Consider the following 24,600-nt stretch of genomic DNA (forward strand, 5'->3'; position numbering starts at 1 on the left):
TGATGGTGTGGTTCCAGACACGATCTCCTTTGAGTGGTGACACCTGTTTACTTAAATCAATACAATAACACAGTACAGCCTCAGACGTGAAAGGAGGGGTGGCTGACAACATACTTTTACCGTGCGTGATTTGGAATATCACTTAGTCATCAGGCTTTATGTTAAGTTTTGAATCCCTTAATCTCCAATACAAATACATAGTAATTATTTCCCCTCTTTTTAGATGGAGTTACTGGGTTGGGGATGGATGGTCATCAATGGTAAACTGCTTGCCTACCAGGTGAAAAGCCGTGCTTTAGATCACTAGTGCTGAGACAAAAATGAGGTTACTATACCAGCCCCCCCCCCCCCCCCGGACAGCAGCAGAACTGACTGACTACACGATGGAAGTGCCATTCAGGCCATAAAACTCAGCACGTAGACAGCACCAGCCAAAATGAAAACAAAGGCCCAGTCCGCCAAGGTCTGTAGTTCTGAGAAAGTCTCTAACCTTTTTGGATTCCGCATTTCTGCTTCTGGGCAACTGTTCTTGTTAACTGAAGTATGTCAACCCAGAACATGGTTTGTGTGCTCAAAAGCTCACCCTGAGAAAGTCTCGTGCTAACAAAGACATCCTGTTGCCCAAGCAGTCCTCTCTAATGCACACTCAACAACAGCAACTAAAGCGGAGACAGATGAAGTCATCCAAGCAGCGACTATAAACAGTGAAATGACAGCCAGGCAGATAGACAGCAGATTCTCCAAACCTTACCAACTGTAGGTGTTTAGAAGATAGCGCTAGGCTAAATCCAGTGCGGTACAACTCTGTATATCCTCTGTAAACCACTTTCCAAAGTAAGGACCCTAGGAGCACACATGCCTGGGGCAGCACACACGCACACATCTGTAGAATGACGAGTAGCAACTTTAGGTAAAAAAGAGTGAGAAGAAAGAGGCAGCCCTCGCATCATAAAGGTCCTGGTCCAGAGCCGTGGCATTACGCCAACAATGCTGAAACCCAGAGACTCGCTGTACACCTGCACATTGTACGTGTGTGTCGAACCACCAAGTTCTTGGCATGCACAGCACATTTACATGTCTTTGTAAATCTGCTAAAAAGTTTGCAAAAAGCAAAAGGAAACCACACAGCATTTGGGGGCATGATGGTGTTCTCAACTTACTAAGCCTAGGCTTCAAAGTATGCTACAATACACACAGCCTCACTTGAACACCTCATTTTCTCCACATACCAGAGGCTCTGAGAAATAGAAGTGGCCCGGTCTCTCCACAGGAAAGTGGTCTTGACCTTACCTGACTTTGCTAGGGAGAGACTCTAGCGCGTAGCTGGTACCACTGGCTGCCATGGCCTCCACCGTGTTTTTCCATTGTCAGTCATAGGTGGTGACTGCTCTCCACCTCTCATTCTGTCCTACCCTATCTAGTTCACAGCGCCCACAGCTTACTAAGGAAACAAGACATAAAGATTGGCCTTCTCACCCCTTGGTCATCACCTAGCTTGGAAACCAGAAAGTTTAGAATTTAAACCATCTCTCCAGGCTCTGTGTATGAGATAAGCTTAAATTCTCACTGTTCGTGGGAACATCCCCTATTTTTGAAACATTTTCCTCTTCCAAAGCTAGAAACTCTTAGTTGTCTTTAATCAAGAAGAGGCTTTTTATGTCAAACTAAAAGATTATCACAAGGGGTGGGGAGATGACTCAATAGATGGTAATGCTTAGTGTTCAAGCATGAAGCCCTGAGTTCAAATCCACAGCATCCATATGTAAAGGAGCATCTTTAATTTCAGTACTGGGAGCCATAGACAGGAGGATTGCTGTGGCTTCCTGCCTGCCAGCCTTGATCCCACTTCAGTGACAGACACTCAGGATCCACAAGAATCCTGAGTCTGTAGAGGAGAAATCAGGCTGACAGTAAAAACAAAAAACTAATCGTTGTTTAAAATAAAGACTGACAATATTTCTTTGGATGTTTGTTCTTGCTGTAACAACACTTAGGACACAGACATGAGTCCTTGCTTGGTTTGTTTTAGCCCAGAATCTAACACACTGGGAACACATCTACTTTGAGACAGAGAGACTGGAGGTGCTAATTCCAGGAGCCATCAGTAGTTGACTTTGGAAACGATCCAAGATCCAAGAAAAGCACAAGGACCAAGTTCATTCCAGGCAGACTAAAGTCATGGTTCTTTAGAGTGTGACCCAAGGTAACAGTTGCTCTTCTAAAGATTCCTGAGGACTGTGAACTATCCACTGTGTGCATGTGTGTGTGTGTGTGTGTGTGTGTGTGTGTGTGTGTGTGCATACATTTGTAAAACTAATCCAACTTGTGACCCCTTTAAGAAACTTAAGTTGGTAGGTCCTTATTCTCTATAAAATCTAAATATCTTTAACTCCACAGGCAGTAACTCAAGCCTGTAGGCCATTCTTCTCCTGCACACCACTCTGCATTTTACCCAACTTAATACTATCAGAATGACCCTCATCACCCTTGAGCCACTGGTTTAATGAAGAATGCAAGGAATGTAATGCAACACCCTTGATGACAAGTCTCTCTGACAGCAAATGGGTGCTCCACTCAACTCCATGTGCCTGAAGACCAGCAAAAACCCCCCGGCACTTTTCCCAAAAATAAATCAAGAGAATCAAGATCCCTTTTTGAGTAAAACCAGGTTCTGGGCCATGCACAAACAACACTGTGTAGCCACAGCTGTTACAATCACCACAGCAGTCGGCAGGTGTGGACAGATGGTGGTAGGCACAGTCCCATGTCAAGCCTGAGCTGGGAATGGCAGGCAGCGATACCACCTACCTATGACCTGATGCAAGAATAGTCCCACCACACTAGTACTCACACTTGCCAGGAGTCTCATATAGTCTTTACATCCGTGTGGTGTGAAAGCGGCTGCTTATCACCAACACAAGCCTTTGAGTAATTGAGTATGCCATAACGATATAGAGCCCAGACCCAGCACGCCACAGGCTACTGGCAATTTCACACGATTTGACGATTGAAATTTTAAAAGTGGATGGGCAGTGTGGCTAGGTTTCTGTACAGGAAACGGTTCAATCAATGGGACCAAGGTGTGATCACAGTGCAATAAGACAGGGTTGGGATGATCACCAGACTAGTAGCTCCAGTATGGAGTCTACTGAAGCCTATGTGACGATAGATGTGTTCATAGCTGGAAAAAGAATCTATCTTGGAAGCATCTGGAAACACATCTCTAGGGTTTTATTATATTCATTATTTCATTGTCATATACATATTCAAAGGTGTTGTCATATTCATTATTCTGTTACTGTGAAGAGACATCATGATCATGGCAACTATTATAAAAGAAAGCATTTAACCGGGCCCTTGCTTACACTTTCAGAGGCTTAGACCATTATAGTGGCAGTCCGTCATGGCAGGTAGCATGGTGGCAGGGAGCATGCAGCATGCAGCCATGATACTGGATAAGTAGCTGAGAGACACACCATCCTGATCAGTACACCAGGAGAGAACTGGACCTTGTCCGGGCCTTTGAAATCTCGAAGCCCACCCACAGTGACACTCTACCTCCAACAAGGCCACACCTTTCAATCCTCATAAAGCTCTCAAACAGTTTCCCTCCCTGGTAAGTAGTCAAATATCTAAGCCTTTGAGAGCCGTTCATATTCTAACCACCACAGTCGTCCTCACTGTACATTAAATTTAGCTGCTGTTGACTTCAACTGGAGTAAAGATAGCTGAAAGCAGTGAGTTAGAAATCGCCTCCCATTATTGCTACCCTAACTCTGATTTGTCCCCTAAAATGTTTTGCCTCCTCAAGGAGACTCTTCCCCACAGAAACTCAAACATGTGAAAGAACGAATGTGAACATCATGCTCCACATGACATTTTATATTCACCAAGAAGCAACCCAACATGTGGCCAGTGTAATGCTGCGTACTTTCTTATATATTATATTGGCAGAGCCACATGTCTACGCCATGTATTGTGTTGAGGACAAAAACATACTGGCATTTAGGAGACTTTTCTGAAAGGGCTAGTTATTGAGCCAAGATCCAAACTCTATTGGGTTTGCAAAATATTCACGCTGGAAGAAACAGGGTATTTGTAGACTTCCTGAAATTACATGCAAATTTTTGAATAACCATAGCCATCGCTGTAGAGAAAGGACCCTGAAGTCTTAATAGGCCTTTTCTTTTTTTAATTGAGACAAAGTTTTACTGTATGTCACAGGCTGGCCTAGAATTAGTGATCCTCCTGCCCCAGCCTCCTAAGCACTAGTATTACAGGGGCACACCACTTCATCTTCCTATGGATTTTCAAAGATTTTATCTTACAAAAACCTTGAGAATTACTGGTTCCTTGAAGACAATATTAATTAATGGTCACTTGCATAAGCTTTCATCATGGGGAAGCATCTTCATACTATTTTAATTTCATTAAGGCAATCCCAGGACCAATTGCTTGATAGTGCAGCAGGCCTCGCACCCAAGTTCCATGAATTGATTCCTGCCAGGGTCTTGTTCTGCCCTCGTCACATGATGCATGTGTTTTCCTCAGACCTTTTAAATACTCATATTTCATGAAGCGTTTTCTGGGAGAACGCTACAGATGTTGTCAGAATGCTTTTGCTGGAAATAATCATTCTTGCCATCACTCCATAGAAAGTATTTTCTCACTTCATTCCCTTGCCAAACACTCTAAATAACAACTTTAAAATTCAGCAATCTAACCTAATTTTAGCAATGTATAGTTGCAGAATAAACCATAAAGTTACAGCACATAAAAATTAATTTTAGCAGTTGGCAATAAATCTGGCATTTAATTATCAATCTTTCAAGGGTGTTAAAAATATGTCAGTTTTCCACAGTTAACAAAAAAAGAATTTTGAGTCCTGCCTCTGCCTGGTTGGGTTGCTTTTACTCAAAGTCCTTGCTTTTATATACAAGACTCTAGAATAGGACATAACTCAAGTTTTAAATGTAGTATAGAAGCATCTGTGTCACACAAACATCTGCTACAAACACAGCAATTACTACTGAGTTCATCTATTCTGGTCTCTCAATTCTTATTAATAAAATACAAGTACTTTCATGAGTTATATTTTATATATTATACATATATTATTAATACATATTAATTAAGTATATTTTTTCATGAGTAACCCAGAAGCTGGAAAAATGGTTCAATGGGTAGAGACACATTCTACCAAGCCCGAGGACATGAATACACACACATAAGCACACATGTGCACACATACATACACCCACCTAGCCAAAAAAGTAAATAAGCTCAGAAAAAAATGAAATTTAAACACTGGAGAATTTTTAAGTCTTAATGTAACTTCGGTTAGATTTAGTATGATCTTTCAAAGACCCTGGAACTAATCTCTGGCAGAAGAGGTTGTACCGGTGTAAGTTATATTTGTATAATATCTACTAATCTAATTGTGCCATAATTCCCTCTCACACGATTTTAAAAGCACTTGTGATATCAATTCACAAGTAGATCAAACTACCCCATTATTTCAAGTTTTAAAAAGGTTTTGATTCCAGACCTAAAGCAACATCTTGCAACTGATAAACACCATAAATGTCGCAAACGTTTCTACAAGGCAACAGAACTGAAGTTTTTCATACTGAACCTATGATGCTTCAAAACGTCTCCCTTTACTTTATTATTATGCTCTGTAGCTTTAATGGTTTGGAATTCAATAGGACTGAACTAGCTGACATATAGCCAGGCAGGATGGATTTATTGCCTGAATTTTCTTTCAGTTTGGTTGCAGGCAAAGAGAAGTTCAAGTGTGTCTGAGTTCTAGGTGTGGTTGTCCAGTGTGCCTAGTAAATCACAAGCCAACATCACACCTTTAGAGCCTCCAGTCAGTAACAGCTATCTATCTATGTATCCCCCCACAGATGATTTTTACCATCAAAAAGTGTGGATTTGTAAGTGAGGACTCTGTTTAGCACTTGACGCCATCAGGATCATCACATTGCTTATATCCCATACCTACAAAATGAGGACTCTCAATTTTTTTTTTAATATGTATTAGCCAGACTTTTGAAGTTTTACTCTCATTCAACATCCAAATGGATGCCCTTTTTCTCAGGATCTAGACTTCCAGGGATATGGAAGTATTACTTGTTTTCAGGGAAAGAAATCGGTGTTTACCAAACTCTACCATGCAGTAGCCACACCTTCTTGAAGGCATATCTTAGCATACCTAAGCAGCCATACCTAATGGGGCATATCTTCCTAGAATCCAGTTTACTACCCTGTCTGAAATGCACTCCTCACCAGTCCAAATCTGAAACAATTTTGAAGACCCTGATCACATCTTTATTTTACATTCTTTAAAGATACCCACAGTTAAAAGGGGGATAGCCAAGCTGCTCCATATAGGAGAAGACTCAGTTTATTTTTAGTGATAGCATTTTTTGCAATAGAAGAGGAAGAACCCAGGGCTTCATATATTATATACACATATACTAAGGATATGCATATTTGTGTATGTGATAGTGAGCATGCATGCTACGGCATGTATCTGAAGGCCAAAGATCAACCTTGGGTGTTGGTCCTCGCCTTCCACTTTGTTTGAAGGAAGGCGTTCTTGTTTTTCTGCTGCCATACCAAGCTGGCTGGTTTGTGAGCTTGTCTTCACCTCCAATCTACTGGGATTAGAGATAGATGTTCATGGAACATATCCAACTCCTTATACGGGTTCTTCTGGAGTTACATTTTCTTAAGAAGCATTCCTCTTCTTTATATTCTATTCTCCTCTCACCCCCATAGCAGACATTCTCAAACATGCATTCTTTTCTGAAACAAACAAACAAAAACTAAAGGCAGGGTCACCTCACCCCTCAAAGGTCGGCCCAAAGCCTTTCTTTCCCATCTCCTCCCTGAATCTGTAATGATTAAACATGAGCTTCATACTTCAAAGGTTCTTTCTCACCTCTGTATGAGTCTAGCTTAGCAATGCACATGAGTAACTTCTGAACAACGTGATGAGCTTCTGCTGATGTAGACACTCTCACACCTGTGAGCTTGTTCTAGCAACCGCAGCAGCTGAAAACAGAAGATGGACGAGTGGAAAATTCCCTAATGTGTGAAAAACACAGTCATTCTCCATTTATCATCTCTCCTGCACAGAGTGAAAAACTCTGAGTACGTTGACACTTAGCAATGCACATGAGTAATTCCTCCTGAACAACGTGATGAGCTTCTGCTGATGTAGACAGTCTCACACTTGTGGGCTTGCCCTAGCAACCGCAGCAGCTGAAAACAGAAGATGGACGAGTGGAAAATTCCCTGATGTGTGAAAAACAGTCATTCTCCATTTATCTCACTCCTATACAGAGTGAAAAACTCTGAGTTTACAGACACCTGTTGTTTAATTTTTTTTCTATGCGCTGATTAGATATTCCTCTGGAGTTCAATGAAAAGCCAGACTTCACTGTATTTTGTCCTGTTTCAAATCATTCAAGAAAGGAGAAAGAAAACCCTAGAAATAGGAGTCAGAACTTAGAGAAAATTTTGAAGACAACTTGAATTGGAAAAAAAATAAAACACAAACAATATGAGACTCTTTTCCTATTTCTTAGCAATGATTATTTGATCTTTCCTTCTTTTAAATATATATGTTGGTTTTTGCGAGACAGGGTTTCTCTGTGTAGCCTTGACTTCCCTGGACTTCCTTTGTAGACCAGTCTGGCCTTGAACTCACAGATATCTGCCTGCCCCTGCCTCCTGAGTGCTGGGATTAGAGGTGTGTGTCAGCGTGCCCGGCTAAAGGTATATTTTTAAATTGTGTGTTGGTGGGGGCTGTCCATGCGAAGCGGGGAGAGCATATTCATGTGAGCACTTTTCTGCGCCAGGTGGAGGTGTGAAATCCCCCACAGAACTGGAGTCATAGGTGGTTGTGAGCTACCTAATGTGGGTGCCAGGAACTGAACTCAAGTCCTCTGCAAGAGTTGAGTTACCTCTCCAACGCCTGGTTTGATTTCTTTTTATTATTTAATTATTCCTTTTTTTATTTGATTATTCCTAATGTGAATTTTTTTTAAACTTTATCTAAGAGACCATGCTTAATAGGCTAAATTCACCACTCTACACAGTAATGTCCACTTAAATGTTTATTAAGAGCTTTGATTTCGCTTTGATTTCCAGGGCTTGGGGAAAGTAGCACAGGAGAGCATTCACGCAGCATGGCAGAGCCCTGGGTTCCATCTTCAGCACAAAGGAAGAAAAAACAAATTTAATTTATTCCTACTTGAGCCTGCTTGGCACTCATCAAAAAATGACAGAGATGCTTCAGCTTCAAACGAAATGTGTAAAGAGGTGGGCAGCACCATATCTAGCCACTCAAAGTTCAGTGCCAACCAAAGCTCAAGCTATAGGGCTATTAAAGACATTCAGACCACACCTATTCAACTTCTTTTACAAAGACTTTTCGATGTGGAGGGCATGATATACATTCTTCCATTTTAAGAGATGGTCTCCTTCCATAGCCTGCCCTGACCTGGTACTCACTTTTAGTCCAGGCTGGCCTGGAATACACAGCAATCCTCCCAGCCTCAGTCTTGGGATAATCCAGTTTCAAACGCTTGGATTAGAGGCATGAGCCACCACCATGCCTGGCTGCATTCTTAACACACTGAAAATGTGAGATCAAACAGGTTTCGAAAGCCAGCATTTACACAGGCTGCACTTGGAACTAAGCTGTGACTGCGTGGTAGAGAAACTGAGCCAGGACAAGTGACTCAGGCCTGTCCTCCCAATAATTAAGGAGGCCGAGGCGGTTGGATCAAACATTCAGGGTCTGCCTGGGCAACCTGGTTTCATGTGTCTCAAAATAGAAACTAGAAAGAAGGCTGGGGATACAGCCCAGGGGAAAAGCACCTGCCTGCCATGCACAAAGCCCTACATTCAATCCCCAGCATAGGAACAGAGTCAAAGAACAATCAAAGAAGCAGAGGGAGAGAAAAATGGTGAAGAAATAAAGTTCTACCTCCAGAGTTTTGACTCTTTTAAACTGTGATGCCTACAATAATTTATGTATTTACTTACTTATACTACTAAGTTTCTTTCTTTCTTTTTTTTCAAGACAGTGTTTCTCTGTGTCACCTGACTGTCCTGGAACTATATGGACCAGGTTGGCCTTGAACTCACAGAGATGTGCCTGCCTCTGCCTCTGCCTCCCGAGAGCTGGGATTAAAGGGCTGCGCCATTACCACCTGGCTCCCAATGTAGTTTCTTACAAGCCACTGTAAAGTGTTTTCCTGTGTCTCTTCCCAGTAGCCCTATCTTACATTTTTCGAATGTGCTCCTGGTGACAGGTACTGCGCTGGCTGAATGGGATAATCTCATCCAATGCTTGGGTAAGCTTGAGCAGAGGGAACAGGAAGCCTGAGTCCTAGCGTCTCCCTTTCTACCACATGGGGTCCATGCCGTCCTTCAGGTAGGAGTTCATGAAGGGCCAGCAAGATGCCCCAAGTGTCACTTGCCCAGGGAACATACAGCCCAATGTGCACATACAGAAACACTTCTAACAGCATGCATTGTCATCAGATGAGATTCCAACACTCTTTAATAATGTTTTCATTCTATGCGCCTCTTTTTTTGTTTGTTTGGTTGGTTGGTTTATTTTGCTTGTCGAGACAGGGTTTCTCTTATGTAGCCCTGTCTGTCCTGGACTCACTCTGTAAACCAGGCTGGCCTCGAACTCACAGAGATCTGCCTGCCTCAGCCTCCCGGAGTGCTGGGATTACAGGTGTGCATCACCACGCCCGGATTTATTCACCTCTCATAGCTTCGACTGCAAAATAAAATTTGCCGCCCTGACTGTGGAGGCAAAGAGGGAGAATTGGGGGAGGGGCAAAATGGCAGACATGAAACCTGAAGCAGGGCAATTCACTGAATAATATGAACCTGTGACCTGACTCGGTGTGTGTGTGTGTGTGTGTGTGTGTGTGTGTGTGTGTGTGTGTGTATGTGTGCCATGGCTCATGTGTAGAGGTCAGAGGACACCTTGGGTGCTGCTCAGCTTTCACTGTGAAGTAAGGTCTCTGCTGTTTTTCTGCTGTGTGCCACGCTAGCTGGCCCACAAGCTTCCACGGATTCTCCTGTGTCCACTTCTCCTGTGTCCTACATGAGCACTGGAATGACAGCACACTGGCTTTGCACAGGCTTTTTACGTGTGTTCTCAGAGTGAACACTTAGGTCTGCATACCCAGCCCAGCAGCTCCTTTATTTTATTTTATTTTATTTTATTTATTTTTACTTTTTCACGGAATGACTTATTTTTGTTTTGTTTTTGCAGTCTCCCTGTGTAACTCAGGCTGGCCACTAACTGGCAAACCTCCTGCCTCATCCTTCCCAGTGCTGGGACTACGGACATGTACCACCACACAGTGTTAATCTTCTAGACGTGTTCAGTGTCTTCTGAACACAAACGCCAATCCCAGCGGGTGTGACAAACATCCCTGTGCTTCAGGCTCATTCCTAAGAACTGACGAGAAACAGCATAGGTCTCATTACCAAGTCTCTTCAGAGTCACTAAGAAGAAAAGAGAGACAAGAGGGTTTTTTTTTTCCACTCTCCTCCTCTGATCTCTCTCTCTCATACAGAAGGCTAGAGTCCTGAAAGTCTGGCCAAGAAACCAAAACAGATAGCAAATGAGCAGACTACACCTAGGAAGGGTGTGTCCACAGATATGAATGTGTCCATGTGCATATGTGTTTTATGGGGCTTCTTCTGCTTACATGTCAACTCCAGAGATGCCCAGCCTAAGAAAGGGAAAAGCGCAGGAAAAGACAACATAGTGTTTTTTTTTTCTGAAAGTATAACATTCCTACATAACTTAAAATGCATTATTGACATATAAGAAAAAAGGAAGTGTATAAAATAATATAGAATTTTAAAAGTAAATATTTTACAATTAGGAATAGTGCTTCCTCAAGATCCAGCTATACCACTCTTAGGCATATATCCAAAATATGCTCAAGTACACAACAAGGACATTTGCTCAAACATGTTCATAGCAGCTTTATTGGTAATAGCTAGAACCTGGAAGCAACCCAGATGTCCCTCAGTTGAGGAATGGATACAGAAATTGTGGTACATTAACACAATGGAATACTACTCAGCAATTAAAAACTAAGAAATCATGAAATTTGCAGGCAAATGGTGGGAATTAGAAAATCATCCTGAGTGAGTTATCCCAGAAGCAGAAAGACACACATGGTATACACTCACTTATAAGTGAATATTAGACATATAATAGAGAATAAACATAATAAAAATCTGTACACCTAAAGAAGCTAAACAAGAAGGAGGATCCTGGGTAAGATGTTCAATCTTCATTCAGAAGGTAAATGGGATAGACATTGAAAGAAGGAGAAAACAGGTAACAGGACAGAAGCCTACCACAGAGGGCTGTTGAAACACTCTACCCAGCTAGTTATCGAAGGATATACTGTGACTCATAGACAAACTTTGGGCAGAGTGCAGGGAATCTTATGAAAGAAGGGGGAGATAGGAAGACCTGGAGGACACAGGAGCTCCACAAGAAGAGCAACAGATCCAAAAAATCTGGCACAGGGGTCTTTTCTGAGACTGATACTCCAACTAAGGACCATGCATGGAGATAACCTAGAACCCCTGCATAGATGTAGCCTATGGTAGCTTAGTCTCCAAGTGAGTTCCCTAGTAATGGGAACAGGGACTGTCTCTGACATGAACTCAGTGGCTGGCTCTTTGATCACCTCCCCTGAGGTAGGAAGCAGCCTTACCAGGCCACAGAACAAGACAATGCAGTCAGTCCTGATGAAACCTAATAGGCTAGGGTCAGAGGGAAGGGGAGGAGGACCTCCCCTATCAGTGTACTTGGGGAGGAGTATGGGAGGAAATGAAGGACAGAGAGTGGAATTGGGAGGAGCTGAGGGAGGGGACTACAGTGGGGATACAAAGTGAATAAACTGTAATTTATAAAAAAATAAATTGAAAAGTAAATATTCCAAAATGGATCTGGAAATCATTATGTTAAATAAAATAAGCCAAACTCAGAAAGACAAGTATTGCCATGTTTTCCCTCATACTTAAAATTACATGTAGCTCACAAAGGGAATATCTTTTGTTGTTGTTGTTGTTGTTGTTGTTCGAGACAGGGTTTCTCTGTGTAGCCTTGTCTGTCCTGGACTCACTTTGTAGACCAGGCTGGCCTAGAACTCACAGAGTTCTGCCTGCCTCTGCCTCCCAGAGTGCTGTGATTACAGGTGTGTGCCACGGAGCCCAGGTGAAAGAAGAAATTTTAAAGAAGGTGGGACTAGAAAGGGTGGTAAAATCCACACGGTGGGAAAAGAGTGGGGCCAACTGAAGAAGAAAAGGAGCTGGCTGTAGAGTCCAGGAAGAGAACGAATGAGGACACGGTATAATGACATATACATTTGAAGATGCTGGGATGAAACTTATCTCACCATGTGCTAGCCTAAAAAGTTAGCAAGGTGATAAAATTTGAGAAAATGTAAGGTCTTCAATTCACTATAAAGAGATAGGCTCAAAAAGCTGAAAAAAAAAAAGAACTTTTTAAAATACCACATCAGACATCTAGAACCAACTTTCAGCAAAAGCAACTTCTTACATAACCTTCTGGAACTTTCCAGTTTCAATACAGTTGTACTTGCCTCCTTTGTAGTCTAGTTTATGAGACCAGATCTCACTATATGACTCTTGCCAGCCCAGAACCCACAGGCCTGTCTGATTCTGCTTCCTGAGTTCTCGGGTGTGAGGTGGTCACCACCACCCCTTACAACCTCTTTATTTTAGACATGTAGAATATCTAAGCCAACAAATCCCACCATTTACAGGCAGCGGGCAAACCAGGCAGGGCTGGTGAAACCCTGGCACCCCACACCCAGGGCTCACCAAAGACACTTGATGTGGCAAGCCTTCAGCAGAGAGCTCCCAATCTGAAACCAAATGCCGTGCCGGGAGGTGAAAATGGCTTCTGATACCATAATCCTGTCAGAACCAGCTCAAGGAAAGGTCAAGAGTTAGCTAAGACAGGAGGAGGAATGGCCCGCCCCTTCAGGCCAAGAAGGAAGTAGCCGTGGACGCCAGTGCTATTCGTCTTCAAGTACCACAGCAAGGTCCACACACACACAACCACATGCCTTAGAAACATCAGAATGTCCCTTGTATGACAGCTAGATCTGCTAGAGAAAGCTCTCCTTGCCTGACACACAATAGTAGATTCAAGTGTTGCCAGAACTTAGCTACCACCATACCAAGAGCATGAGCCCCGGGAGGCCGGGGAGTTTCTGGTTTGTCCACCTCTGTCTCTAAAGCCTCAATCTAGGATGGCTTCTGTGGACATAAGGTCACTACACAAGGACCTGCATTCAGAAGGACGTGGCACTAGGTTTAATTCTCTATCATCACTGTCTTCAAATTCTCAAAATGTTTTGAAGAAGAAAAGCCTTGAGTTCTTAGTCTCTGCAGGGAACCATAAATTAGGTAGCTAGCTGATAATCACCAAGCTGATACCCAATGCATTTATCCAATATACAAATGAGTGGATTACCAAAAGTTGGGGGCTAGGATGATGGCTTAGTGGGTAAAGTGCTTGCTATGCAAGCATGAGGACTGGAGTTCAGATCCCCAAAATCCATGTAAATGCTAAGTACTATGGCATATACCTGTAACCCCAATGCTCCCAGGAGCTCTCACCAGCCAGCCAAGCTAGCCAAAATGGAAAGCTCCAGATTCTGCAAGAGACTGTCTCAAAAAAGAAGGTAGAGAACTACACAGGAAAATACCTGCTGTCAACCTTTAACCTCCAAACCTGCATACAGGGTTGTGCATGCAGGCATGCATACAACATGTGCACACATGTAGGTATAAGATGAATACAGGTCACAAAACTACACTCTATAGGTAAAGGCCCCTCTCCCCAGACTGCCATTGTATACAACATTTTATTGCCTGCCTTGATTCCTAAAAGAAAAGTTGGGTGATAGAGACTTTAGGGTCAGCCAACTAGCCTCTCCAAAGAAAGTGTGCTGTCCTAGAACCTTGCATCACTGTCTCTCATATATCCTATCTAAAAACAACAGGAAAAGCTGAGAGCCACCAGAGACGTTGTCTTGCCTTAAGCCACAAACAACCTGTCTTGGGACTTTATAAGTATGTGTGGATTTTTTATCTCCAACCTTAATATGCATTGCTAGGTCCCAAATGGCTAACTGGGCTGTCTACTAAAATATGAAAGCGGATGCTGGCCGCCTGGCTCTCCCAGCAGCACAAGGACCTGTTACAGGGTCCTGCCTCCTCTCAGCACTTTTCGACACCACCTCCGCCCTACTCTCTACCCTAAGCTGCTCCAGCCTCTGAGCATCACTTCCCTTTCCCCAGCTTCTGAGTCCTATAACACCCAGCTACTTCAGGCATGGCTCTCCTGATTCTTCTCCTCTCTTAGTCCTCATTCTCTCGGTTCTTCTCCCTCTCTTGGTCCCCTCCCTTTGCTCCATCTCTCTCCTCTCAAGGCCTGGTTCAGTATGCTGGCCATGTCTAATGTACTTCCTTCTCTCTCTGCTCTGGACCCTTCCATATGGCTCTGGCTGTTTTCTCCCTCATATCTACAATAAAAACCCTTCTCAAACATGCCTAGGAGCGGTCATGTCCTCATTTTCATTCATGCATGTGTTTTAATATAAACACTTTCTTCCAAATCTAAACAATGCGCCAAGGATGACGCATGATTATCCCTCTGCATCCACTGTTTTTAACACTGGTTCTCAACTTGGGATTATGACCCTTTTGGGGGACGAATGACCCTTTCATAGAGATAGCATATCAGATATCCTGCACATCAGATCTTTACATTATGATTCATAAGAGTAGCAAAGTTACAGTTACAGTTACGAAGTAGCAACAAAAATGATTTATGGCTGGGGGTCTCTACAACATGAGGAACTGTATTAAAGGGTCATAGCATTAAGAAGGTTGAGAAGCACTATAAGGCTCTATAAGGATAAGCATGCAAAGGAAACAGGCACCTCAGTGTGCAAATCACTCTTAGTTGCTCTCTTATACACTCAGTTGGGAAGTCTCCCATAGCCTTTACAAGTCTCCTGAGCTTCAACATAAACCAGTCATTTCCACTGCAGAAACCTGCAAGAGATGCTCCAGGAAGGTCATTTGCATGAAGACCTCTTTGTGCCCTTCTTCTTGCCTGAATGGACTTTAAATCCATTCGTGATTACACTGAATGACTACTGAGTGATCATTTTCTCCCCCCAGGCAGTTTTTCACAACTATTTAGAGAGAGCAATCTTGAGAGCCAGCTCTACCTGTCAGGAAGCTTCCAGACTGGGGATTTGAGTGGCAGTTTTTTGCAGGTCAGGTTCTTAAGGCATTCCATTCCCGACAGGAACCATCTGCAGCATTGCCCAGCGGTGCTGAAATTCCTAACTGACCACACTAGTAGCAGCTTTATATGAAATAAATCTCTCTAGAGAGTTGGGTGGGTGGCTGACGTGACTCAAGGGTACTTCCTGTCATCCACAATGTCCATTCTTTTAAGTCATAGGATCTCAGAGCTTCGATTTGTTTCAAGCCAGTTTACTGGGGAATGGCTAGGATGTTTCACAAGAAAGTGTCAGGGGAGATTTAGATAAACAGAAAGGAAAATTCTATGAGGAAGACAAGGACCAGACCAAGGCCAAAAGCAATGAGGGTGAGAGCTCTGATCCCAGGAACAAGTTCTGGTTCTGGTGACAAAAAGATAAAACCAAAAAGTCAATTCATGGGGACGTCACAAAGTACGTCTCAAGGGACTCTTAAAGGAATTTGATGTGTGTGTGTGTGTTTGCAGAAAGGGGGTAGTTTTCGCTGCTATACCCTAGCTCATAATGGCATAATTCATGAGCCCCTGAAGAACAGGCACTGACCACCCAAGGTGGCAAATACACATTGTACCAACTGTTTATTAGTTGTGCTAATAAAACCCCATGCAAAATCTGCAAGCGGATGGCGATATTTGGCACAAAAGAGAAAAAGAAGTGATGGGAGTTCAGAAGTAGCCATCATCATGGTCAGGGGTCAATACCAGCCTTAGTGGTAGTGCTGGGAGAGACATGTGGGAAGAGCACTTGAGACAACAAGACAACACCAAAGATCATTCTCTCTACTCCTCCCAAACTCCCCATTTGGGGGTGTTCTTAAGCGAAATATGCTCAGCATTGTTTTCCAAAGTCAAGGGTATACAGGGCATCTCTGCATAACAGAGTCCTGGCTGTCCTGGACTCACTCTGTAGACCAGGCTGGCCTTGAATTCACAGAGATCCTTCTGTCTCCACTGGGATTAAAAGTGTGTGCCACCACGCCCATCCCTAAAGATTTCTCACAAAAAAGCAAGAGGAAGGTACAGTTGATTCAAACGGCATGATCAAGGTGCAAACAGGGCCTAAGCAGCCTCCACACATGGTAAGCTCTGAGTGGAATGGACCACTTCTGAAAATATCTCAGTAGTGAAACTGGCTAGAGATAGGATCTAGGAATGAGGAAGAAGTCACTGGCTGTCAGCAGCAAGGGCTGAGCTCTAGGGCTGTGAGCAATAGAGCAGTTGGCTTGCTTATCCTCTTTTGCTCCTGACAGCAGAGCAGGAACGATGAAATGCTACTCAGCACCAATCAGGGTGGAGTTCCTTAAAGCACTTGTGTGTGAACTTGTTTCATGGTCCTGGGAGCATCTCCATGACAATGTGAACAGCAAGGATCTTTTTGCTTACATGGGTTACGCCATTGATAGTTACTGCATTGGAAAAGACAACGGAAAAGAAATGAACTTTGGGTATTTACTAATTCAATTGAAAATAATAAAGATAGGGGTGAGGAGAGAGGAAAGAAAAGAGGGAAAAGAGTGCCATCTTATTAGACTTTGGCAAATGCCTCTCATCTGGCCCAACAGAAAACAGTTGCCGACTCCTTGTCAACTTCTGCAACTGGTTTGTTGTGTTATTAATATCTCAGATCACCTGGACTCAAATAAACAGTCTTGACAGGTGACCACCTGGCTTGGAGGTTGCAAGGGTTGAGTGAGACCATGAAGGGGAGGATCTGGCATACCAGAGGTATTTCCCACTGGGGGTGAGGGCCAAACGACATGACATGAGGACAGGGGCTGGGGGGAAAGCTGAAAAACTTCCCACATTTGACACGGTCAAGAAGAACAAACTCCCCCCAGGTGTCTAAAACACCGGGTCCTTCCCTCAGATCCTGCCCCTGCCTACAGAAGTGCGCAGCTTTGAGCTCCATAGAAACTGGGGGACAGCCCCCAATTCCACCTTCATTAGGCAAATGAGCTGGCTGCCTGGGCACACTGTCACCTTGTTCCTTGGGGAAACTTGAGCAAGCCAAGAGAGCTACTCCATTATTTACAGGTGCCTTTTTGCACCACCCAGCATTCACCAGGAACCCTCCACAAACAAAAATGGGCACACTGAGAACCTCACCGACATCCTCTGGGCTGGACGCCTAAGCAAGGGGCTACCGTCTTCCTCAACCTTCTTTCTTAACTCACCCGGTGCTGCTGTCTGCGGTGAGTGGAGAAGAGAGTGCCTGCAGGAGGTCACTTCTCTGAGAATTTGGGAAGAGGTGCACAGTTGGGGAAGTGCCCACCCAGTAACAGTCCCAGCAGAAAGCCTGCGCAAGACAATCCTCGGGTACTGTTTCCACCCAGAACTGGACATTCACTTCTGAGTGTAGCGCGTCTCCCGGCTTTCCTTTTGACACGAGCCACACACACAGAGACACACACACCAGTCCATTCTCCATCATCAGATAAAGGGTTCATGAAACGTTGGACAGATAAGGTCGGTTTTCTCGTTAAAACAAAACAAAAACCAAAACTCTAGCTGATGGAGACATGAAGTACCCTGGCCGCTTCTCCAACCACACGCTGGGGTTTCGTTTCTCTCCTCCACAGTTGCTAACCCCTCCAATTGCTGCGCTCTTCTAGGATCACCCGGAGTTCAAATGTCAACACCCCCAACACACACACACAAAAAGGTCATCAAATCAAAGTTGCCTCTCAGCCCGGCTGCTTGAGGCTTCGGAGTTCTCACTCTGGGAAGTTGTTTTAATTTTTATTTCACCATTCCATCACAGTTTCCTTCCCTCGGCATCCTCTCCAAAGACTACAAGTACCTGGTGCCCTGCGACATCCCCAGCGCCTGACTCGGACTAAGCGATCAGTTAGAGACTGAAATGAATGGAGCCGCGCTGGGACTGGCAGGCGGGGTAACCTGCCCTGTCCGGAGGAGCAGCCGGGCCACCCCGCGTGTGACTCGCCGGTACCCGGAGCCAGGCTCGGCGCGCGCCCCCTCCCAGCCACCGAGCCGCAGGTGTCACCCGGAGCGAGCACCGCCCCCGCGAGCTCCACCGCGTTGCTCAACTTCACTCACCATGGTGTCCGCAGCCGCCCGGGTCCCGACAGCGGCGATCGCCCGGGATGCGAGGGCTAGACGAGAGCGTAGCAGCAGCCCGGGCGGCTGACAGGTGAGGCGCTAGCCTCAGACCATGGCTGCTTCCCACAATGCCCTTGAACTGAAAGTTTGCAGACTCCTCCCTGCTCCTGGCCGCTCCTCCACTCCGCTCCTCCCACACAAATTCCTCCCGGCTCCCTCCGCCCGCACCACCCGCTCTCCGCCTCCCCACAGGTCTGCCGCTCCACCTCCTCCTTCTTCCCTCTCCTCCTCCCGCCTCCTCCCCAGGTACTTTCTTCGCTCCCTCCCGCGCGAACCAAAGCCCGCCCCGCCCCTCATCACTGCTAGCCCCGCCCAGGGCGGTGCTTGCACCTGCGCGCGCACCTCCTACGCTGGCCCTACCCACTGCCCCCACCGCCGCTTCGCTGCTGGTCCAGTTCTGCTCACTCCTGCGGCTGCCGGGTTGTGTACTTGGACAATTGCTGGAAAAGCGTTCCTCGAACTGGCGGAGATTGCTTCCCTTTACACCTGAGAAAGTGTGGAGAGCTGCCTGGCCCTACACTTAAGAGAGGGGGCAGTTAGAAATAGATAGAAATTTCACACACACACACACTTGAGTTTTGTTTTGCTTTTTACCAAAATTGCAATTCAAGAACATACATAGCCCTCCCCACTTAAATTTCTCTAAGACGTTATGATAATGAAACTCGTTTTTTTTTTCTCTCCAGTTGTTTTTTCCCCTCCCCTTGATTTTTAAGCCTAGAATGTCTGTGTTCTTTAAATTAAAATATAATTACAGTATTCACCCCTTTCCTCCAACTCTTCTCGCGTACACTCCCTCTCTCGCTTCGTCTCCCGCTCCCTCCTCCGCCCCACTGCCGCGCTTTCTTTTGAAATCATGGCCTCTTTTATGTGCGCGGTGACCTAAATGCATAAATACAACTTGCTCTGTCTTTTAATGTATATGCTATCATGGCTGACCCCTTGATATTGGATAACCAATTAAAGGAGTTTTAAATTGCCGGCGTTAAGAATCTACAGGTCGCAGAGTTGTAAGCAGAGTTTTCAGTTTGGAGGGGAATAGACTGGTCTTGCCGTATACCTAAACAGAGACAATGACCCTTAAAAGATTGACCTTTGTCTGGGTGGCTCTTAGACCCACAAATCAACGGAAGTCCTCCCCCAGGATCCGCTTTGAACCTTCTGCAGGATATAAACCCCATCCAGGGACAGGAAAGCAAAGAGAACTCCCGCTGTGCTCCTGAATTCCTGCTACAAATATTTGTTGTATTTCCCCCATGCCATGCCCTGTGGAGGAATCCAGCTGGTGGCTGAGGGCATACAGGTTGTCTTTCTGCTGGTGCTCACATTCTCGTGCGTGCGGGACAGTCGGTGATACACAAGTTGCAACAAAGCCCAGGGAGTGCTAAGAGACCCTAGCTGCTAGCCTAGCTAGGCACAGATTAGCTTCTGTAAATTATCAAGAAACCAGGTATACCGGCCCCTGGCAAGGTGATAGAAGGTCCCGACAGAGAAGCCAGAGAACTGAAGGAAAAGTCTTGTCCTAGTCAGACCACAAAGACAGCCTCTGGAGTGCAGTGCCAGGGAGATCTGAGGGAACGGAGGAACGTGAGTGCTAAAGGCACTCATGAGTCAACAGCCTCCAGCCTCAGGTTCCCATTAAGCCCTCTGCCTCCAGGTACCAGTTGCTATGTACTCTGACAAGCTGGTGTTGTGCCATCTGCAGGGACATGGAAGAGAATTACTTGGCCTCAGGTAAACACCAGGCTGTATTTTTGCCTGCTGAAAAAGAACATAACTCCAGAAAGTTTGCTTTCTACATTCCTGCACAGGCCTAGGCTCCTTGCCTTGGTTTTGGCTTTACCTAGCTATGGTAACCTTCATTCCTGCTACTGTCATAGCTCAGTTCATCTCTTCAGTGCAGGGCACAGCTCTGTACAGACCACTCGCCTTGGTGAGCCAATTGCAAAGCTTTGTTTTGACCTTTTTTTTTTTTTTAATCTATAGTGGGAAAGAGGTGGGATTACTAAAGAGCTTTAAAACTAAAGAAATCTCAGTGAGTTAAGACTTAAGTCAAATCCTGAAACGGGAAAGTTCCCAGAGTATTTGGCTCATGTTGGAGAGGGTGGGATCAGAGGTTAACTTAAAAGTAAGTCGCATTCTTCGCCTTCCCTCTGATCCTGCTGAGATTGACACTGTCCTGGGCTCCTGGTGTCTAAAGGGCTTCTCTCCACATTCTCACAGCTTACCCAGTCATGCTAAGAGGAAGGCCTACAGCGGGCTGAACATTTTACACAAGTTATCTCATCAGCCATAAAATGAGAAATGTGTCCACTGTACTGTGCAGATGAATGCCTGAGGCTGTATGGGACAAGGCCAAAGCAGGCTCAGCTAATAAGAGACAAAGGTGAACAGGGGCAAAGGCATCAGAATCCAGGCTGACTCCTGAAAGGCACCTGGTAGGGGGGAAGGACGCTGGCTCTTAGATGCCAGAATAGCCGGAATAGTAAATTACAGTTTCAATTTGACTTTTTTAGGTTGTCTTTTCTTCCCTCCTGCCCTCCCTCTCTTCCTCCCTCCTCCCCTACCTTTCACCCTCCTTTCCTTCAGTACTAGGGATTGAACCCGGGACCTCACACATGCTAGGCAAGAGTTTGTAGATTGAGCTAAGTAAGCCTGGTTAGGTTTTGGTTTGTTTGTTTGTTTGTTTGTTTGTTTGCTTGTTTTGGGTCCCTACCCACACCCAACCCCAGTAACTTGAAACAAACTAGGGTCATTAGGAAAGAGGAACTTCAACTGAGTAAATTTGTCCATCAGACTGTCCTGTAGAAAAGTCTGTGGGATGTTTTCTTGATTGATAATTGATGAGTAATGGTCCAGCCCCCTGGCCAGATGGTCCTGGGATGTATAAGAAAGCCAACTGAGCAAGCCAGGAAGTGCAAGCCAGAAAACAGCACCCCTCCATGGCCTCTCTTCAGTTCCTGACTCCAAGTTTCTTCCTTGAGTTCCCACCTTGGTTTCCCCTAATTATTGACTGTAACATAAGTCAAAGGAACCCTTGCCTTCCCAAGTTGCTTTTGATGATGATGTTTATCACAACAATAGAGACCTAATTAGGACAGTCAGTGTATGTGGGTTCACCTTGAGCTCAGACATCCTGAGTTTCCGTGCCCTAGCCTATCTTGCTCCCTTTTTAACTCCTGGTTCTATAGAAAGGCCGTCAACCATCACGTTCATCTTAGAGAAGATTCAAAGTCTAGTAGCTAGAGATGTCCCACTGCTAAGATGAGACCCTTCAGGTCCCACAGGGGTTCTGGGGCTCACACTGTGTGGTATGAGCCTGAAGCCATTCTGTGTATCAGCTTAGGCTATTTCTGGGCATGCACATGTGATTCAACACTTGTCAGGCCATTAGACACCTTGATGTAGGAGTTTCAACCTTGAGATAATCAAAGAAACAGAGAGAATTCGATAACATTCTCCTGCAGCAACAGGCATGTTTAATTGGGCCCCAGTCCTGCTGTTCTTTCTTCCCTGCCTTCCCATTAATGTCACGAGCAATCAGCATCTACAGAAATCTCTCGGGGCATCAAGAAATTCAATTCATCTGAGCATGGTGAAACATTCAGTTCCTGGCTTTATGTGCTTTAGAGACTCCCTTGACTTTGCACAACAATAGTTAGGAGTAGAAAACCATAACCAATATATTTCTAGAGAACATGTTCAGAAACTGCTCAGTTATAAAATATTAGAGATTCTGTGCAAAAGTAGAAAACACATGCAGCTACTCAATTGACGCTTGACCCTTAATTCTACCTCAAGAAATACCAGCTACATTTAGAACCTTTCCATCTAGGTCTGTGTTCTCTAGAGGAAGACTAGGAAGAGAAAAGGTGTTTATTTTTTAAATAGGTTTTTGGTGTGGCTCCCTGTGTAGCTCAGGCTAGCCTTGAACTGTCAATCCCCCTCCCGTGACTTCCTAAATACTGGGATGGCAGAAAGTGCCCCTATGCCAAGCTAAGAGGTTTCGTTTTTGTTTTTTGTTTTTTTATAAAAATGCAAAACCTATTCCTATGGGTAAGTAAGGGTACAGAACTGGTCACTTCATTTTTAGGGTCACTTCATTTTTCTTTTGGTTAAGAGATGCTGCAGGCATCTGAACAAGTCTAGAGCACAGAGAAAAAGAGGCAGACTGTATGTGGCCAGGACGAAATAAACGAGGTATGGAAAAATCACACAGGTTATAGGGACGATGAGGAGATACCAGGAGGGATGCCTGTGAAATAGAGCAGCCTGGGAGTTTAGGGTAGACTAGGAGGTAAGAAGGGCCAAGAGGCTAGTGTGGACTTTAAAATGTGTAACAGGTACATCGGAATAGGGACTGGAATTGTCTAGAGGCTAGCACGGGCTTTGATAGGTAACCACAGGTCTAGCCAAGGAAAATGGCAGGGGGAAACCCATTTTGCAGGTTCCTGAGGCATACTGGCTAAACGTTTCTGTCTCTCCAACAGCAGTCCCTCAGCCTGAGCCAAGCCAAGACTGGCATTTTAGGGTTCCCTTTGGACCTGATATTATGATTCAAATGTGTCCTCTTCCAAATTTATGTTGAAACTTAACTTTCCTGGCCAGAATATAAAGAGGCAGGGTATTTGGCTAGGCCTTGTGCTGCACACCAGTGATCCTAGCACTTCAGAGGCTGAAGCAGGGAGATAGCCAAGACATTAAGTTCAGCCTTGGCTACACCTTGAGTCTCAGATCTACCTGGGCTGCAGAGTAAGATCCTCTGTCAACAAAACATAACAAAGAGGAAGAAGCATCTTTGGGGTTACAATTGAATCATAAGGGCTCAGGACTTATAAAAGAGATGGTGGGAGTTTGATTAGGCCCCTTTTGACCTTGTGTCCCAGCTGACATTTATGGACACATCAGCCCCCTCCAGAGCAAGAAGCATTCCAGGCTTAACCTTAGAAAAGATACTGAACCCTCACCAGATTGGTACCAAAGCTACTGGCATCTTAACCCTGTACTTCTGGAACTGTGAAAAACAAACACTCTTTTGTTTTTTTAAATCCACTATAGAGTCTTGGACCATTTGTTACAGTAGCACAAGTGGACTGAAACAACTACCATACGCACTGCCTTCCAGCCTACTGTTTTATTTTTCAGTGTCACGGCTACTGAAGAAACACTTATCGGACATGGGCTCTACACAAAGAACGGTGCTGGGCACTGGATACAAAAAAGTGGAAAAGGGAGGCATGATCTCTCTCACAGGGACAGCAAGATGGATCACTGGGTGAAAGGGGGGGAGGGGACTTCCCGCCAATGCTGATGACCTAAGTTTGATCCCCAGGACCCAAGTGATGGATGGAGAGAAGAAACTTAAAAGTTGTGTTCTGACCTCCACACTCTTTACATGACAAGTGAACGTCTCACCACCAAGATAAATAAATAGATGATAGATAGATAGATAGACAGACAGACAGACAGACAGACAGATAGACAGACAGACAGACAGACAGACAGATAGATAGGATAGATAGAGGTCACTGTGACACAGAAGACATACATTCAGCAAATAATAGCTTACACGAATATGTAGTTATCTCAAATACCTTGAAAGGAAAGCAGCAGGAGCTATACAAACACATAATAAAAAAAGTTTCTTCCAGATGACCCGTTTGCTGGTTACTTTTCCAAGATCCAGTCCCTCATCATCCTGTAAGTCCTAGTTTGGGCTTGGGGACCCAACACTCACGTTAACTTTATAGATGAGAGGAGACCCAATCTATCTCAATCAGAAATTTGATTAACTATAGTAATAATTATTAATCCTCAAATAGGCACATGCCCAGAGTCAAGAAGCCCAAACTAACAAAACTAAATTCTGGTATACTGGGGATGGGAGGCTGGGGAAGAGTAGAAGGGTGCTTCTCTGGGAGAAGAACACCCGTTTCTTTCTGCTATGTTACATATGAAAGGGGAAGCTGGTGTTGCTGTAGCTGTTAAAAGAGAGGAAGGATTCACTTCTCAAAGAAGCCACCTTCAGGTAGAGTGGCAGAGAAATATCAACAGATGTATAAACCTCAATGGTGTGGCCC

At 44.7% G+C, this 24,600-nt stretch overlaps 1 protein-coding gene across 1 annotated transcript in view; it reads right to left on the reverse strand.

Annotated features, from left to right (window-relative positions):
• Positions 1 to 18,706, reverse strand: part of Ap1s3 (adaptor related protein complex 1 subunit sigma 3) — a 64,641-nt gene extending 45,935 nt beyond the window's left edge. The window contains exon 1 of the mRNA XM_021644483.2: positions 18,458 to 18,706. Within this exon, the coding sequence (XP_021500158.1) occupies positions 18,458 to 18,460 (3 nt within the window). The 5' untranslated portion in view covers positions 18,461 to 18,706. The remainder of the gene's footprint in view (positions 1 to 18,457) is intronic.
• Between the last annotated feature and the right edge of the window lie 5,894 nt (positions 18,707 to 24,600).

Source organism: Meriones unguiculatus, chromosome 15 (genome assembly GCF_030254825.1).
Source record: "Meriones unguiculatus strain TT.TT164.6M chromosome 15, Bangor_MerUng_6.1, whole genome shotgun sequence".
Lineage (NCBI taxonomy): Eukaryota > Metazoa > Chordata > Mammalia > Rodentia > Muridae > Meriones > Meriones unguiculatus.